The sequence below is a fragment of the Centruroides sculpturatus genome, unplaced genomic scaffold, assembly GCF_000671375.1.
Source record: "Centruroides sculpturatus isolate CEXI.00-Female unplaced genomic scaffold, Cexi_2.0 scaffold543, whole genome shotgun sequence".
NCBI classification, from domain to species: Eukaryota; Metazoa; Arthropoda; class Arachnida; order Scorpiones; family Buthidae; genus Centruroides; species Centruroides sculpturatus.
This window is the reverse complement of record NW_019384952.1, coordinates 401,520-421,796: the sequence shown is the minus strand read 5'-3', so window position 1 is coordinate 421,796 and position 20,277 is coordinate 401,520. Positions and strand designations below refer to the sequence as shown.

Genomic DNA, 20,277 nt, shown 5'->3' with positions numbered 1-20,277 from the left:
AGAAAAAAAGACAATCTCTTTAACATTCATGTTCATTAATAGACAAGATTTAGCACATTATCATTAATATAATATTAACATTAGTCCAAGAAAAACTTGCTTCTACAATTGAACATTAGTAGGGTCCGATGAACAGGTTTAAGAATTAATTCTTTTGCCTCTATGGCCTTATTAAATTCTTTATTATATCATTGTCTATGTTTGCCTCTGTATAATGAGACCTATTAATATACAGAGTCCAACGTAGATAATGATGCAACCGTTCTTAAATTTTTACTATAACAGTTCCTCCAATTTTAAGAATGTTCAATGTAATTGGTTCTATAAATAATAATATTGAAATGGAAAATTTTTATTTTTATTAGAACAAACATGATCTTTTCCACTACTATGTATAAAAATTAATATAAATAATGTAGAAAGATAAATATTCATTTTGTAAATTAAATTATGTATATACCCAACTAATAGTTGATCCCATGTAAAAGTCGACCCTCTTATTTTTGGCCAAAAAATCTGGAATTTTTAACTGTCCTTGTGTAAAAGTTGACCCTAGTATTTTGCAAACAGGTCAACATTTATTTGCCAACATTTTTTTTCATTGAAAACAAATATGAAAATTAAATGTAAAAATTTCTATAATTCCAGTTTCATATTTTTAATAGAACTGTTACAGAAGATGGACTGCTTTTTTTCTGCAACTTTTACTATCAAATCTAAAATATATAAGTTGATTAGAATTTAAATCACTTTTAAAGTCATACTTTGATCCCATTGGCATGATAAATTACTACATTGCTTCCTAGCTGGAAGAATACCTTGTGTTATTAAAAAATGAATTTCTACATCTCTACTTCTAAAGAAATGTCTTGATTATTTTATTTTTATGTGAATACAAATTTTAAAATTTTGTGTTCCTATAGAAAACAGACCCCAACTTAGGGAGCCTGTTTTCTATAGAAATGCCAAATCAGTAATATTACTGTAATTCATTTTGTTTTTGTTTTTATTCATATAGACATCAGTTGGACTTCTACAACTGATTCAGTACTTTGGATTCTAGTTTTAATTTCAGCCAACCAAAAGTAGTATAGTCGACCCCATAAATTCAACCTTAAAAAAGAATCTAAAAAAATTCAAATTTTGCATTAATATACATGGTAATCTGCAATTTACATAAAAATAATATATCTTTGTATGCACCATATGAAAAATAAGCTATTCTTAGAAATATCTACTAAACATTTTAAAGTGCTACATTAAAATAGTAATATAATATAATTAATCTACTTTAAAAGATGGTAACTAAGTTTATTAATTAGTATATGTATCCTCCTAACAGAAAAGTTATACTAGGACAAATTGTTCAATTTTTTAAAGCTAAGAACTACTAGATATGCACAATGTTGTAATACTGCAAAAAATGAAAAATCAACTCAATCATTTTGTTTTTTATATAAACTATATAAAACCATTACAAAACTGACCTTTCTGATTATGAAAATAATTTTGGTTTTCATCAAAACTTCATATAAACTAATTGAACTTCAAAACAAAATGAGGCAATAATCAACATTTCTACAAACCCAATTTTCAACAGGATGAACGAGAATATTCTGTAATTAAGTGCCTCCTAGCACACAAAACTGACAATAATGAAATCTCTGAAATGTTGCCTATCTACAATGCTGTACTTTGGAACATTTTAGCAACTTAAACTATTTGTTGTATATCTGCAATCTTATGCATTTAATGGCTAACTGGCTGAAAGAAGTAGCACTGAAAGTCTATGATGAAGGAATCCAAAAACTAGTGTCATGCTATCACAAATGCTTAAATTATAATTTAAGCACTTGTCACAGCACACATAAGTAATCAGTACAAGACTAGTTATTTTTCTACATAATGGTGACTATTTAGAAAAATAACTGGTCTTATATTGATTACTTACTAAAACTTTTTTCTTATCATTACTGTTTTCATTTCCATTTTTATAACCAAAAATTATTTATTTTCTGGACACCTTTCATAGATTAAAAATTACTTAATTATTTTATAATTAGAAAAACAAAATTACTTTTCTATCCTTAATGATGATTTCTTTTTTTTCTGCTTCTTGCCTTTTCATATCATCATAAATACTATCATATTCATAAACAGTAGGATCTTCTTTTAATACTTTCTGTATCTCCATACGTGTCTGCAAAAATACAATGATTACATTAGTATAATTATTAACTTATTTTATTATATAGTTTAAATAATTAAATTTTATTTTACATAAAAACATCTTAATCTAAACTTTGCATTTTATAAAATAGTATTCAACTATAACATTATTAGATTAGATTATAAACCTAAAATATACATAATGCACTTAAGTACAGTAATTTTACATAATTCTGTTAAATTTCAGTTACATAAAATAAAATTATTGGGTTAAGATAAACTAATTACAATAACAAGCATATCATAAAATCAAAACAATAATTATTATCATCACATGCAAAATTACTATACAAAATAGAATTTAGACTGCCAGATTTCTTTAGTGCTAATAAATAAATTTCATGAATCAAAACAACTTTAAATTACTGACATACAAAGTTTTAAATCATCAGTAATTAATGAACACTACTATAATATATCAATTTAAAATATAAAACCATTAATTAATCTACAATATATTGTGATCTATACAATAACACATTCAGAAAAAAAGACAATCTCTTTAACATTCATGTTCATTAATAGACAAGATTTAGCACATTATCATTAATATAATATTAACATTAGTCCAAGAAAAACTTGCTTCTACAATTGAACATTAGTAGGGTCCGATGAACAGGTTTAAGAATTAATTCTTTTGCCTCTATGGCCTTATTAAATTCTTTATTATATCATTGTCTATGTTTGCCTCTGTATAATGAGACCTATTAATATACAGAGTCCAACGTAGATAATGATGCAACCGTTCTTAAATTTTTACTATAACAGTTCCTCCAATTTTAAGAATGTTCAATGTAATTGGTTCTATAAATAATAATATTGAAATGGAAAATTTTTATTTTTATTAGAACAAACATGATCTTTTCCACTACTATGTATAAAAATTAATATAAATAATGTAGAAAGATAAATATTCATTTTGTAAATTAAATTATATAAAATGTTTATTAATAAAGTTATTAAAAATTATTTTTTAAAATTAAAAATTTTAATTTTTTAAACATTCTATATAAGCTGAGATTACCAAAATTGTTTGGTATGAAACATTTTTAATCTAAATCAAGCAGTTTTTTCTTATTGAATGAAGCCAGTAAAGAACAATCATATATTTTCAATCAGAGCAAAATGTGATATTTTCAAATTTAGCAAAACAAAGTAATTGAAACAGTTATAAAGTAGTAAAAGAATTATAAAATACATTTTTTACAATTTATTTTGAAAAATGTAATTCTTATATTCATATTTTTGTAAAAACAAAATGTCTCTTGACAAATCAATAATGAATAATCTACTAAATAATCTCTGATAAACCTAGAGGCTTTTCAATTTCAAGAAAAATTTAAACAATTATATCAAGTAAATGAATTTAAATTAATGAAGAAAAGTCATTAAGCACTTCACTTTATCTCAATTAAAAAACATTAAAATAAAAAAAACAATAAATATTTAAAAAATTTTTAAAACAAAATTAAATAACCAACACTAATATATTTATATATATCCTATCCATTATATAAAAACTGAATTAATATACAGTATTTCATTAAAATATTGAATTGTGTCTATTCTAAGTGATCAAAACAATGATATTATCTTCATGTGATATTTTTTTGATAAAATTATGTTATTTAGTAAAAAAGAAAAAGTTTTATTTATTTTTGAAATGGAAATTAAAATGATTTTTACAGTTTTTATTTTCTTAGTCTTCCTTGCACTCAAACATTTTAACTTATTTAAATAACAGGAGTAGAATAAATCTGTTATTCAAGTTTTATGATTTTTCTTTACTTTCATTTTACTATTATGATAATATTTTAAGCACTGTCAAAATTTTAAATTGTAAAAACTTACCTTCTTTTTTACTTTACTTTTCCAACTGTCTACTTTTTGTTCAGGATATAAAGACTCTTCATCACTATTATCAAATACTGATGATTTCTCTATAGTTTTCTTTACTTTGTTTGGTATTATTAAACCATACTGTTTCTTCGCCGCCATCTTTGTCTTATGATGTAGGAAAGTTGCTGTCAACCAGTTATTGATGCCTTGAACGCAACATTCAGCAAAGTTTCACTAAGAAAGAACCTTTCTGTGGATGAGCAATGTGCTCCACCAAAGCCCGAAATTTGCTGAAAAAATACAACTCCATGAAACTGCACAAATGGGGGTACAAAATCTATGTCTTGAGTGGCATTTCTGGGTTCGCCTATAAGACAGAGGTTGAAACAGGCAAAGAGAATATTGTTATTCAAGGAGAACCAGATTTGGGAGCCTCATCCAATGTTGTAATGAGATTGTCACACATGATCCCTAGGCACTAAAATTTTAGGCTGTACTTTGACAACTTTTTTACTTCTCTGTCTTCTAGAATATTTAGCCAAAGAAGAAATCCTCAGTCTTGGTACTATTAAAAGGAATAAGATTCCCAATTGGAAACTGTCATCGGAGAAGTTGATCATGAAGAAAGAATGAGGATATTCAGAAGAATACGTAGCCAGTGTCAATGGCATCGATGTGTCAACACTCACATGAAAGGACAATAAAATTGTCACCTTGGCTTTCACATTTGCTGGCCAAAAACCTGAAACTGAACTCCAGATACGACAAAAAAATCTCAAGATATGTAAACATCAAACAGCCTAATGTAGTTGGCAAGTATAATCGTTTTATGGAAGGCGTAGACCTTATCGACAGCATTATGGGCATATATCAGATTCCAATACAAAGCAAATATTGGCACATGCACATGTTCTATCATTACTTGGACCTCACAATGGCCAACACATGGCTGCTTTATAAAAAAGTGTACAAATACAAAAATATTTCTCAAAAGACCATCATGGCTTCAGCAAATTTCCGTCTGCAAGCTGCAGAGACACTATGCAAAATGTGGAATGAATCTAGTTTTTCGACACTGCAATCTCTACAATGTGAGATCTTAGCAAAGAAACAGAAAACATGCTCAGCATGTTACTCCACAGGCTGTTCATCAAGACCAGATTGGACACTGGCCTCAATGTACTGATAAAAAATCCATTGCAAATTTCCAAAATGCTTGAGATTTACTCACACTGTATGTGAGAAGTGTGGCGTGGCTCTATGCTACACAGAAAATAAAAACTGCTTCAGGAATTTCCACCTTTCATAAACCATCATGCATAATTAGAATTTCTTTAAAATTATTGCTTAGTGTTGCCTGTAAGCTTCACTCCCAATTTTGTATTTTTTGCTTTGAAATAAAAACAAAAAAATTTTTTAATACGTGTTTACTATTTTCTTAAACCCTGCCTAAATCTGTAACAATAATTAATATATATGTTTTTGAGTTATAGAAGGTTAACAAAATAATTATAAACTTATATACATCCTTTTTCTTAATATTGTTTAAATTTGTTGAAAGATCAAGTTGCGAGTTGCTATTGCATATATGAACAATTTCATATTGATCATGTATACTATTAAGTTTTACACGTTTTAATAACAAGTGAAAGAGTGAAAATTCATTAGTCAACATTTATTTGAGGTTGACCAAAGTGAAATACAATTAACCCCAACATGTGAGATGTTGCTTGTGTCCAGGTCAATCATACTGTTTACATTCTCCATTCATATGTCATATGTGAAGACACTACTTATCCAAACTGCAAATATGTTTGTTTGTTTTGTATTGGTTTTTTGGCACAAAAGCCATATAGGCTAAGCTAAGCCAAAGCAAATGGTGAAAAATTTTCATATTAACAAAATTAAATAAACAAGTAAATAAATAAATAAATAACAAAAAATATATAAAATACTTTAATTAAAACTGTATAATAAATACATATAATAAAATACAAACAAATCTCTTAATACCTATTAATGACATAAGAAATATATCACAATATTGAATAAATATATAAACAACAAAAAATAAATACAATATAAATAGACAAAAAAAGGTAAAAAAATTTGCAAATTAAATAAGTGATCAAATCTCTCTATACATATTGACTTTCAGAAAGTCCNTTATACCTATGCATCTGATCTCGACATTGAGGTAAGATTCAACAAGTCCGACGTCATTGTCGCTGCACCCCACCTAGAACATCTAAAATGGCTAGAAGCCGTAGCTATCTACAAGGCTAACCATGTGAAAACCTGTATCAACCATATTAAGTCTTTCTGTATCATGGCAGGCCCTTATAAACAATAACCTTTAAATATCTCCATCTATGCACAAGAGCGCATGCCCATCTCAACGAGTTTCGTTATGCGAGCATTCGGTTTTGTTTTAAATCTCCACAATTCTATCTTTTTATTATTTTTTCTGAAGCATTCCATTGGATTTTTTGCCTGAGGAAGAACTATCTTAGAAAATTTGAAAACGTTTGTCAAGAAATGTTTTTCACCAAACAGGTTCTGTATTTAGTGTTGATTTCTCCCAGTGTTAAGGTGATGCTGAGTTTCTTATAAAAATATTGTTTATTATTCACAGAATGCACCAGTAACAGGTACCAGACAAGATGTTGAGTTACGTAAAAATAAGCAAATAAGTGAAAAAAATGAGAAAATTCAAACAAAATTTATAAACATTATTTCAAATTTGTTAAAAATTAATTTTAAGATATTAAATAAACTTACCTCTTCATCACTATTATCAAATACTGATGATTTCTCTATAGTTCTTTTTACTTTGTTTGGTATTATTAAACCATACCTAAAAAATATAGAAAATTTTAAAAAATTAATTTCTATAGTAATAAATTAAACATATACATAAATTTGTTTTCAGCATACATATATTGATGGCTCAATACAACATGCACCTGCATACAACATTGACAGTCCTTAAACACAAATTTCCCAGCCTCCTCATATTTTGTTGCATTCATTTCATCTCATTGTATGCTACTGAATTAAATTAACAACACAGTTCAAAATCAATTAACTCAATTTGCAATATTTTGTTGCCCATGTCTAAACTTTGTATATATCACTGTGGTTTGGTCATGAAATTGATGACCACATCAAGACATCCAGCTTAACACTTGAATGCCTTGATATGGAAAGAGAACAAAATAAATGGTAGAAGGTGTATGGGTGCGTTCTTTTATTCTTCCACATTAGTCTGTGTAGGTGGAACCATTTAAAAATTCCTGTAAAACACATTCCTGTATTCTCGCCAGTGTGCACCATCTGACAGAAAAATAGTAGTTTAAGGTGGAAAGCAATGTTGCAATTTCCATGGCTCAGACAGTTTTGTTTCAGTGTCCATTATGTGGTTTTATGAATGAAAATTTAGAAGTTGTCAAAGTGCCTGTTAGTACACACAGTGATATAAATGTCATCTCAAATTATTTTCAAACGGTAACATGCATTCTAATTTTTCCATGGCTATTTTGAATGATCTGTTAGCAAGACAATTCATTTGATGGCTAAATTTTACAATTAAGACCCTTCTTTTAAGTTTTGTCTCTAAAAACCCATATTAAAATTATAGATTCTTCTATCACAATATCATCTGTAAGTATACATGCTGCCATCTTTTTCTTTCTTTCAACATCATTCCCAAATGCCTTCAAACAGCAGCAGGGTGAAGGTGTGGAGCAACCACTATTAACAAATACACCCTGAGTTGAGTAATCAGTAAACTGATCAGCAGTGTATATATGACATAAGTTGTCCATATATCTTTCTGCCCTATCCAAACAATTTGACTACATAAAGTGGCTTTGGAGTCCAAAAAATTTTTTGTCACTATAATTTTTATAATAAAATTTTTTGGTCTCCAAGGATCACATTATATCAAGTCATCAGTGTATTTATTTAAGATAATTCTTCTTATCAAATTATCATTAATCCATGATGATCATTAGTTTAAAAGAAAACTTTACACTAGAACAGCTAAGGAATCCACTTTCTTATTCAGATTTAAATTTTTTCAGAACATAATACTTTTCGTTTGGGATTTCTGATGATAAGATTTAGCATTGATGAAGCTTCGTACAGCTTTTTGAACATTTGAAAGTTTAAGCATACATTTAAGCATTATATTATGTGATAAAACACTTCAAAAATTAAACTGGTAAGATGGACTAAAGTAGTATCGCATCTCAAAACAAAAAGGTTGTAGTTACTACACAAATTGAAGTAAAAATAAACTACAAAATACAAATAGAATGTAAAACATTATAAAAGTAACAAATATAAAAATGAAAAGCACAACAGCCATCTTTCTTATTTTTCACAGAATTAATTATCCAAATCCATAGTTCAAGACAATGATCTACATGTTACAAACACACCCTGAGTTGAGTACAAATTTGAAAAAATTGTAGATCTATAAATTCCCAAACAAGTATAGTGCTTCTGTTGGTGATCGATTCCTCTGTGAAGGCTGTGGAAGTTTGGAAGTTGAAATCTTTATGATTCTTTATGCTTATAAGTCTAATCTGTAATGTATGGTATGTTCTACTGATGTAATAAAAAGCTTGAAATGTTGTCATGATATAATGCTTAAACAGTTGTTTGAATTTTCGAATGCTCAAAAAGCTTTAGTATGTGTTATTGACATTTTTTGACATATTCCATTTTTTTTTCTTTGTGAATTCTGGAGATGGAATTAACAGGGGTGCACAACCTGCGGCTTGCGGGCCACATACGGCCCCCTATCAATGTTTATGCGGCCCGTGGACGATACAGGCCAAATCCCTTCTTTCGAAGTTTCTAAGTGTAGAACTTTTTCCCTTTCACCAAGTCATTAGCACCCAACTGTTTTATGACTTTTCCTGAGGTGAGAAATGGGGGATTGTTCTATAAATAAGTCTATTTCTAGCTAACACTTTCTGGTTTAGATATGGAATATTTTAAAATGATGTTAGAACCTCATTTCCGATGTTATCGGAAAGTTTCTATTTTGNTGATAAACCTAGAGGCTTTTCAATTTCAAGAAAAATTTAAACAATTATATCAAGTAAATGAATTTAAATTAATGAAGAAAAGTCATTAAGCACTTCACTTTATCTCAATTAAAAAACATTAAAATAAAAAAAACAATAAATATTTAAAAAATTTTTAAAACAAAATTAAATAACCAACACTAATATATTTATATATATCCTATCCATTATATAAAAACTGAATTAATATACAGTATTTCATTAAAATATTGAATTGTGTCTATTCTAAGTGATCAAAACAATGATATTATCTTCATGTGATATTTTTTTGATAAAATTATGTTATTTAGTAAAAAAGAAAAAGTTTTATTTATTTTTGAAATGGAAATTAAAATGATTTTTACAGTTTTTATTTTCTTAGTCTTTCTTGCACTCAAAAACATTTTAACTTATTTAAATAACAGGAGTAGAATAAATCTGTTATTCAAGTTTTATGATTTTTCTTTACTTTCATTTTACTATTATGATAATATTTTAAGCACTGTCAAAATTTTAAATTGTAAAAACTTACCTTCTTTTTTGCTTTACTTTTCCAACTGTCTACTTTTTGTTCAGGATCTAAGGACTATTTTAAAAATACAACATAAGAAAAAATTAATAACACAAGAAATGAATCTTAAAATCGATAACAACTAAACAAATTTATTTATTCCAGTAGTTATAAAACTATTTTAACAATTAGAAATGAATATTATAAAATTTACTATAAATTTACTTATTGTTTTCAAATATAAATACATAATACATAATATATCATTTGTTAAAAGTTTCTGAACAGTTTTAATAAAAGATTTTTCATATACAGTGGGTGATCGGTTAATGAACACTTTTGCAAAAGATTTTTATGTTCAAACAACAAACACCTACTTAAATAACAAACACCCCACAGAACAAACACAAAAAGAAGCAATGTAAAATAATGAATACCGATTGGTCTTTCCTTGTCTTTGGGCAACAATTCGAAACTTTTCCGAGTATGAGAAATGTCGACATCAACACTCAAGCCGATATATACCGATCAGATAGTATTCCTCCAAACTTTGAAACTCTCCCTTCTAATTTCCAGCCTTTTATTTTTCTGACAAAACAATTCTTTTATGTATTCGTAAAACTGTCGGGTAGGCACTAGTTAAGTTTGTGTCTGTTTTTCAGTTCGAAAGGTGAGAGTATAATAGCAGAGGTAGAGAGTGTGCAGTATGGCGTGAACAGGTCTACAGTAGGCCGCAGTTCAATCTTATTTTAAAAAATACTGTATAATCGAGAAGACTCAAGCAGCTAAAGAAATAAGAAAAATCACATCTGAAAAATGAAGAACATTGAAGAGTTCATAATGGAACCTGAAACGGATCTAATGACAGAAGAACACCAATAAAACTCAACGAGATATGTTTTCTTCTGAAAAACAGGATTAATGCCGATATCTGTTATTAAAGATCCTCTGAAGAAGTGGGAGGATGTCAGAACAACAATCTTAGAATGGCATCCAAACCAGGTTGAGGCTTGGGGATTTCTACAATTGCAATGCTATTAATTACTTACAAAAAATCCTGAAGAAGAGAGAAAAGCAATCGACATTAGACAGATTCTTTAACCCTTTCGAACAAAAAAAAAACATGACTAATAAAAATGCATGACTGTGTATGTATGGATTTTTATTATTACATATAAATAAACGTAGTAACAAAGTATATATTTTTTATTTTTGGGGTCTCCAGAACAAATTAATTAAATTTCCATTAAAACCTATGGTAAATCAATAATCGGTTAACAAACAAATTCTTGGAGTGAATTATGTTCGTTAACCTATCACCCACTGTATGNTGACGATCTGACTCACAAATTCTGAGAAATGGTGGAGACGCCCACACAGGGGTCGAACGAATTAAGACCTGCCTGGCCACATGTGCGTAATAGTCTTCTGTCTCCGCCTCTTTACTCTTTGGTCAGAGTGGATACAGAACAAAGCACGTGGTAGTCTAGCTTGCCTTATCTCAAACATGATTTGTTGCGGGCCTCAGAATTTTCAGCACAATGAGACATTGTTTTGCAGAGTGAACAGTATGGTGCCAGGCATTAAACGCAAGGTCAATCGCGAGAATCATCAGTTTCAAGAAGTGGAAGTGTGGACTAACAAGTACTGTTTTGTGCAACAGAACAACAGCATTATTTGCCTTTTGTGCAATGGAACAATAGCAGTGCCAAAAGAATTCAACCTGAAGCGACATCATGAAAGCCAACACAAGGATTTCCTTCTGCAAGGTACGGAACGCAAACGAAAAATGGAACGCAAACGGAAAATTGAATCGTTACAACGATCACTAATCAGCCAACAAAATGTGTTCAAGAAACAATCTGGAGAATTGGAGAATGCGGCTGTTGAAGCCAGCCTAGAAATATCTGCTTTAATAGCCAAGAATGGGAAACCTTTCACAGATGGTGATATGATAAAAAAGTGTCTTATCATTGCAAGTGAGATGTGTCCTGAGAAGACAGTGTTTTCAAACAATCAGTCTTAACCACATGACGATACAACAAAGAATCTCGCAAATTGCATCAGACATTTCTGGCCAACTTAATATTTTAGTTGCAAACTGTGCTTATTTTTCTTTGGCTGTGGAAGAATCCACTGACATATCATCAACAGCACAAGTGATTGTGTTTATTAGAAGTGTTTCACTAGATTTTATTGTGAATGAAGAATTTCTTGGCATGGCATCACTTTCTGGACATACAACTGGTGCTGACTTATTTACTAGTTTATTGAGCGTTTGCAACAAATCAGCACTGGACTTTGACAAGCTATCCAGCATTGCCACTGATGGAGCACCATCTATGGTTGGATGTGAGAATGGCATGGTCACCTTGCTGAAAAACCACCTTGGGGACAGGCAAAAGGAGTTAGTCCAGTATCATTGCATAATTCACCAACAGCAACTTTGTGCAAAGAAGCTGGGATTTGAACGTCTGCTGAAAGATGTATATGATACTGTGAACTTAATCCGCCGTCATGGACTCAACCATCGACTCTTCACATCATTTCTTGAAGAAATAGATGCTGATTATGCTGACCTGCCCACGTATACTGAAGTTCGTTGGCTGAGCAAGGCAACAGTCCTCAAGAGATTTGTGGAGCTATTGGGGCCTATTATCACTTTCCTCAAAGAACGGGGGAACACTACAAGGAATTTGGAGGGACAAAGATGGCAGTGTGATTTAGCTTTCCTTGCTGACATTACTGCTTATCTAAACGACCTTAATTTGAGATTGCAGGGAAAGATGCAACTTGTTTCTCAGTTGACAAGTAACATCAATGCATTTATGACCAAACTATCACTTTTCAAGTCCCACATGCAATCAGAGAACTTTACACACTTTCCACATTGCAAGGCCATGAAAGAGAAATACCCACATATGAAGATGGATTACTCTGACCAAGTTAACACCCTCCTTACATCATTCAATGAGAGGTTTGGTGAATTCCAGAAATACAAGATCTACCTGCAACTTTTTTCAACTCCATTTGATGTGAAAGTGGAAGATGCCCCTCCAGATGTCCAACTTGAGTTGATAGACATCCAGTGCAGTGATGAATTGAAATCACAGTTCAAAAATTCTAATCTCCTCACATTCTACAAAGAACTGCCAGATACATCATTTCCAAAACTGAAAGACAATGCTCGATTTTGTGCAAGCATGTTTGGCAGTACCTATGTATGCGAACAAGCGTTTTCGCTTATGAATTTAAACAAGTGCAAAACACGGAACAGGTTAACCAACGAGAATTTGGAAAATCTGCTGGTTGTTTCAACATCTGCCATTACACCAGACATCAAGAAGATTGCCGCCAGCATCCAATCTCAGCCATCGCATTAATCACTTGGAGGTCCGGCCCCCAGTCAGTAAACTTAATCCTAATTTGGCCCTTCTTCAGAAAAGGTTGTGCATCCCTGGAATTAATGACCCAAAAACATGCTTAAATCTGAATTTAAAAAAAGATTCCTTAACTGTTCTAGCATTTCACAGAGTCATCTAGTTTACGTAAGTGTATAATTATTTTAATTGTAAATAAAGATTAAAAAAAGTAATTACTATTGAAATAATAACAGTGTTAGTATTATTGACACCAAATCATTTTCCATAGTATGGAAATGTTATTCAATAAAAAGAATTAATTCTAATCTAGGTTAAACCTGTATGTCTCAAACATATTCATCTTAAAAACATCTTTAGAGAGGTTGTGGCCGACGTTTTCAATACGAAAACGTGTACCTCAGATGTTCAGCACTGCCTTCCTGTAAGCCTAAAAGTTTGACGATGGCATTTGGAACGTCGAGCACAATTTCACTGACGTTCCGAATGCCATTGTCAAACGTCTAGGCTTACAGGAAGGTGGCGCTGAACTTCTGACGTACACGTTTTCGCATTGAAAACGTCAGCCGCAACCTCTCTTTTATCTCAAAATTTATTTTTCCCTTGCATTTTCAGCCTAAATTCAGTATATTTCCATGTTTATCTCAAATAATTTCCTCTAAAACCTCTACATCTCAAATTATGGACTGTTAATTATCAATTCAAAGCTCAGCAACTACATTTCAATAGCATAAATTACACTTGAAAAACATCTTTTGCAATACAATATATACTGTAGTTGCAACTAACACTGTTGTTTTCTGATTGACTACAAGTTTGGCTTGTGTCTTATTGGTCGAAGAAAGTCAGGCATCAGAAACTATTGACAAACTATTTCTGTTAATGTGTCAAAAATATTTTATTGGGCTGCAATTTGAAAAAATTGTAGATCTGTAAATTCCCACTGTCAACCATCTGTCTGTCCAACTACCTGTATTTTCTTAATCTTGAAAATGAAGTTAGATAGGTGAAAGATGCAACCATATACAGAAATCTTTGAAGCAAGAGGTCCTGAATAACTATATGTGAACTTCTGATACAAATCAGAAGTCATGTTATTTCAATTCAAAACTTTTCCCCTGAAAGCAGTTAACAGATCACTGGCATGACAGGAAAAGTATGATGTACAAAGGCAAGACACTACAGTACTAATTTGAGATGGAGAGTATATATTTTAATCACATACTCCACACTGATTATGGTGTGCAAATAAACAAAACAAACATTTTCGAACTCCACCTGAGTTCTTCATCATGCTTTGTAATGTTTACCCAATGGAGTTCATAAAAGCTTTTGGAATAAAAATTTGAACAAGCATTTAAATATAAATTCGAAAAATTAGAAACCACGTCGCACCTTCGCAATCAATTGCCCTACCGGGACTCAACAAATGGCTAAATTGTGTTATCAATCAACTCTTGCCATTGACAAACCATTTCCTCTTTATAATTTATGCACGTTGATGTAAAATTGGATTTAACTATCTGCACGACCTCCAACCATCTGAGGTGTACCGTGGGGGCAAAACAAGGTTTATGTGCATACCGTAATCAGTTCAAAGTACATGATTAACTATATCCCAGTGTGGTGAGTGGTCGTATACATTTTAAATTAAATAAATTTAAAATATTGTGAAGTTGCTGAATTAGAAATCAACAAATGTCAGGATTTATCAAATATGGGGTGAATAGTAGTGGTTTGGAAAGATTTGATCACAAAATTAATTTTTTGAGTAAATTAGAAATAATTTTTAAAATTAAATTAAGATTGCAAATAAAAATTTGTCAAATGGAATTATTTCAGATCACAAAATTAATTTTTCGATCACAAATCTTAATTAAATTAATTTTATTTTAACAATGAGGCAAAGTCTCTGTATTAATTTAATTATTAAATGTTTTAATATCCAAGAGAATTAATACACGATAATTGTATGAAATAATATAACGCCGAAATGAAATTTTTTTATTTTTACATGAATAGATTAAATAAGTTTATTTTATTTAAGCTTTTCCAGTTTTTTCATTCAGTTTATCTAAAGCAAGATATATTTCTGCACGTAATAATTTTAAAATTAATTTTTTAGGATATAAATTATTTTCAGATAAAAAATTTATATCCTAAAAAATTAATTTTAAAATTATTACGTGCAGAAATATATCTTGCTTTAGATAAACTGAATGAAAAAACTGGAAAAGCTTAAATAAAATAAACTTATTTAATCTATTCATGTAAAAATAAAAAAATTTCATTTCGGCGTTATATTATTTCATACAATTATCGTGTATTAATTCTCTTGGATATTAAAACATTTAATAATTAAATTAATACAGAGACTTTGCCTCATTGTTAAAATAAAATTAATTTAATTAAGATTTGTGATCGAAAAATTAATTTTGTGATCTGAAATAATTCCATTTGACAAATTTTTATTTGCAATCTTAATTTAATTTTAAAAATTATTTCTAATTTACTCAAAAAATTAATTTTGTGATCAAATCTTTCCAAACCACTACTATTCACCCCATATTTGATAAATCCTGACATTTGTTGATTTCTAATTCAGCAACTTCACAATATTTTAAATTTATTTAATTTAAAATGTATACGACCACTCACCACACTGGGATATAGTTAATCATGTACTTTGAACTGATTACGGTATGCANACATGTATGTACTGTACTTGCTTGCTATTTATTATTATATTAATAAAATACTGTACCTCCAATCAAATCTATTACTGTTTACTATGTAGGAATGTCTATCTCAAAACCTGTCTCAAGGTTTTTTCTTGTTTCCTTCAGATTTGAGATAGACAAGTTCAACTGTATTTCCATTATATTATTAATACTAATAATAATATCTGCTTTCATTTATAACACATTTTATGTTCTAAACACAATCAGTATAGTCCTTTTCTAATCAAGATGCATATTTTAACAAAATAAATACTAATAATTACAAAATATTTTCCCACTCTTTTGAGCTTTTTCTTCTTTTAAAGATTCCTATAAGCTTGTTTTTTTGTTTACATTTCAAAAAGTATAAAAATATTAGAAAACACTGTCTTTTATTTCTGTAACCTAAAACTGGTTGCTAGGATTCATGCAAACAAATAAGCTTCTGAACACCGTATTTACCCGCATACAAGACAAGGTTTTTATTCATTTTTCACTGCTTCAAAAACTTAGGTCATCCTATATGCACAAGCGAAGGATTCTTTGCATTTTTGCAATAATTTTTGTGAACCATGTATTTGCATTTTTTACCAGATGCTCACCCTCTGACCCTCTGGTGTTTAAAAACAAAAGTATTTTATCTGGGTCGTTTGAATCATTCTTGTGTATTGTCAGGAGTAAAGATGAATAGCAATAGGAAAAGCAAAGCTTTTGAATTGAATTCCAAATTGAAATTCCAATATCACACAGAAGTCCAATATAAGTTTTAACCCATTCCCACATGAAAACAGATGGTTATTTGAAAATCAGAATTCGGAAAAACTGATAAGTGTAATTGATGGATTTGACTGTTAAGAATTGGCAAAAAAGGTTCCCAATTGTCCAACTTTATATGAACAAATTATGTCATCGATTTTACAAGATTTTTCCTTAAAGTTTAAAATGTCAGTAATTTTTGCTGGACAATGTGTGCATTTACATGCATTTGATATTTTATTTGTGATTAAATTAAATAAAATAAAAATTGTATCAATATTAATAAATCTAATTTTCTTTATTTTAATCTTTAAAGTCACACCTTGTCCCATTCTATATGTGAGATCGTCTTACACACAAGTAAATATGGCATATAAAACCTTCTGGTTTCCAATATATATAAAAATTTGGTTCAACTATTTTTTAAACTAAACTATTGAAATTATTAATTGAAAATACTGAAATTACCAAAAAATACATTAAAACACTATCAGTATATTTTGATGCATTTTAAATAATGCTAAGTAAGGAAATTGATTATACATATATATAAAGTCAAATATCCACTGGATTACATCGGGCTTCTTTTCTGAAATTAAATAATTGTGGAAAAGTAGCCTGATTTAATTCATTGAATGTTTGGCTTTACAAATTTAAAAATTTTGTGAGGTTTGTTTATATAATATGATGTATTTGAAAAAATCAACATACATTATATTAATAAAACCATTTAAATTGACAAATAAAAAATTTTCAAATACTCGTTACATTAGCGAGGTTGAGGCCAAAGTTTTAAACACGAAAACGTGTACATCAGACGTTCAGCACCGCTTTCCTGTAAGCCTAGAAATTTGACAATAATGTTTGAAAAGTCAATGGAACCATGCTCGACATTCCAAATGCCATTCTCAAACTTCTAGGCTTACAGGAAAGTGGCACTGAACGTCCAATGTACATGTTTTCTCGTTTGAAACTTTGGCCTCAACCTCGCTATTATGTATAATAATAATTTTTAGATGTTGACACACATACCAATAACACAAAACCTTAATGTAACACTTGTTTGGGTAGCTATGCCTTGACTTTAGTCCAAAATAGCACTTGGCACCAGTATCAGCTGAGCATGACATTTGCAACACATAATTTATTTATATAGTTTCTGTTCTGAGTGAATGGGATAATTATCATTATTTTACTTCTTAAATGTTTCTTTTTTTAAATATTTGTTAAATATAGGACACTTTCCTGTTACCGCATTATTGACAGCAATTTGCTAAATTTCAGATATACTCGCTAGTACTTTCAACAGTTTACAACCATCATCTTCTGGCGAAATCGAATACTTTTATTTTCAAGTTGACAGCTTTTAACGGACTTTTCAAATTATGCAATGCACGTGATTGGAATTTAGAACAAAGCAATAAAATTGAATAAATAAATATTTTAAAGAAACATGCTGTAACAAGATGAACTCCCCAAAAATATAAAGAAAGAGTAATGGTGCCGTGCATTGTAATGGAATAAAATCAGAACACAAAATTATACTTGGATTGTTTAAATTAAGTTATCCATAACTGTGGTATCTCCAATGTCAACGCATTTTACAAATGGAATTTTATAAACCCCTGATTTTTCATTCAATGTGAGAGTGTCTCTATCGTTGCACAATGCTCTTCGTAGTAATGGTTGAAAAGTTATAGGTAATATAAAACCATGCTTCCTGAATATGCGTGTTATTTTTAGTGAGATGGTGCCCAAGTACGATATTGGAGGGTTTATTATCTTTAGGTTTTCTTTGTTGCAGAGGAAAGATTTTGGATATAATTTGTTTGCAACCCGGTTGTAGAGATATCGATATTTGGAGTTAGAATATCCGGCATTCCATTAAAGCATACAATATCAGGGGAGGAAATTATCTATATTGGAGCTACCACCAGAATGATATGGTCCCACATCTTCGAACATCAAGAGGACATTAGAAATAATAGGCCAGCTACAGAATTAGCGAAAAAGGTTCTAGACCAGGATTACCTTCCACTTTGGAACCACATTAAATTACTTAAGCATTGCAATGATCGTAGGCAAATATTTATATGGGAGAACCTTTACATATCTGCTGCTTTGCCGTGCAATGCGCCGACATTGGAAATACAACAGCTATGGATAACTTTATTTAAACAATCCAAGTATAATTTTGTGTTCTGATTTTATTCCATTACCATGCACGGCACCATTACTCTTTCTTTATATTTTTGGGGAGTTCATCTTGTTACAGCACGTTTCATTAAAATATTTATTTATTCAATTTTATTGCTTTGTTCTATATTCCAACCACATGCATTATGTAATTTGAAAAGTCCATTAAGAGTTGTCAACTCTAAAAAAAAAATATTCGATTTCACCTGAAGATGACGGTTGTAAACCGTTGAAAGTACTAGCGAGTATATCTGAAATTTAGCAAATCGCTGTCAATAACGCCATAACATGGAAGTGTCCTATATTTAATTTCTAAACGCTGGCATGAAGTGAACTATATTTTCATTCATAAATATTTATATTGGGTGTATCTACGTTGCAACCATATAAGTAAGGTTGCATTCATAATGCTGAGACAATGATCACATATACTAAACGATGACAACGGTTTGTCTCTCATCATTTTCGTTCATCACCAAAGCATTCACATTCTTCATTAGTTTTTGTCTTAGAGCACATGCAATGTACATTAGGCTTAGCATTATTCCATGGCTTTCTATGCTGTTAGACCGAACTTGTCTCTGTTTTAAAATTGGATATGCAGAGTGAAATGTTAATTCTTTGATTTTGACAAAGGAATTTATTACTTTTGTTAAGGAAAATATCAAAACATCAATGGTAGTCATAATGATTCGTATTGAAAGAAAAACAAAGTGATTTCCATGCTTTGATCCAGGCATTATGATTAAAAGATAAAGGATTTTTAAAACTATTTTTGTATACTTTAGACCAGTGGTGTCAAACTGGTGGTCCCCAATGCAAGTTTTCATTGTGACCATGGGCCACACAATGCTCTGAAATTAGCTAAAAAGGCTTACAGATCAAGATTAACTGATAAACATCTATCTGCCATAATGAAGAATGTTCTTAGTTTTTGAATCCAGATATTGGAAAACTAGGAGGAGGAAGACAGCACTGGCAAGTTTCTGGTGATAACAATTAACTTTAGTTTTATGAATATCTACATTAAATAAAATAAATATTTAAATAAAAGCAATACTATAGCAATTATATATTGTTGAGTTGAATTCACTGAACTAAATAATGTGTTTTAATTTCCCTATCTATATTCCTGCATTCTCACTTCAAATTATAAGTACATAAAATAAAATAAATGTTTAAATAAAAGCAATACTATAGCAATTATATATTGTTGAGTTGAATTCACTGAACAAAATAATGTGTTTTAATTTCCCTATCTATATTCCTGCATTCTCACTTCAAATTATAATTTCCACAAATAAAAAAAATTTATTAAAATTTGCTGGAAACTGCATACATCAACAACAACAAAATGCTTTGAATTGAGTTAAAAATTTAAAAAAATGAACTTAGATCAAACATCTATCTTAAAAGGTAATTTTCACTTTTTAAATAAAACATAATACAAACTATTATTGTAAACCTTTATAATAAGATTTTAAAAAGCAAAGATGGTCAATACTCTGATCACTCAATCTGATTCTTATTTTAGTAATAAAAACTCCTGCTTCCGATCCCTGGAAATT

The 20,277-nt window shown here is 29.9% G+C and overlaps 1 protein-coding gene across 5 annotated transcripts in view; it reads right to left on the bottom strand.

The window, feature by feature from the left end:
- Positions 1-20,277, bottom strand: part of LOC111632295 (nuclear speckle splicing regulatory protein 1-like) — a 69,388-nt gene that overhangs the window by 26,536 nt on the left and 22,575 nt on the right. Inside the window, exons 3-4 of one of the 5 annotated variants that reach the window (XM_023376693.1) lie at positions 9,679-9,732; positions 2,078-2,200 (exon numbers count right to left, since the gene is read on the bottom strand). The exons of 1 other annotated variant lie outside the window; for it this stretch is intronic. In XM_023376693.1, coding sequence (XP_023232461.1) covers positions 2,078-2,200; positions 9,679-9,732 — 177 coding nt within the window. Of the gene's footprint in view, positions 1-2,077; positions 2,201-4,165; positions 6,080-9,678; positions 9,733-20,277 lie in introns of those variants that run through there. 3 more of the 5 variants (XM_023376694.1, XM_023376692.1, XM_023376690.1) reach the window with 3 other exon arrangements.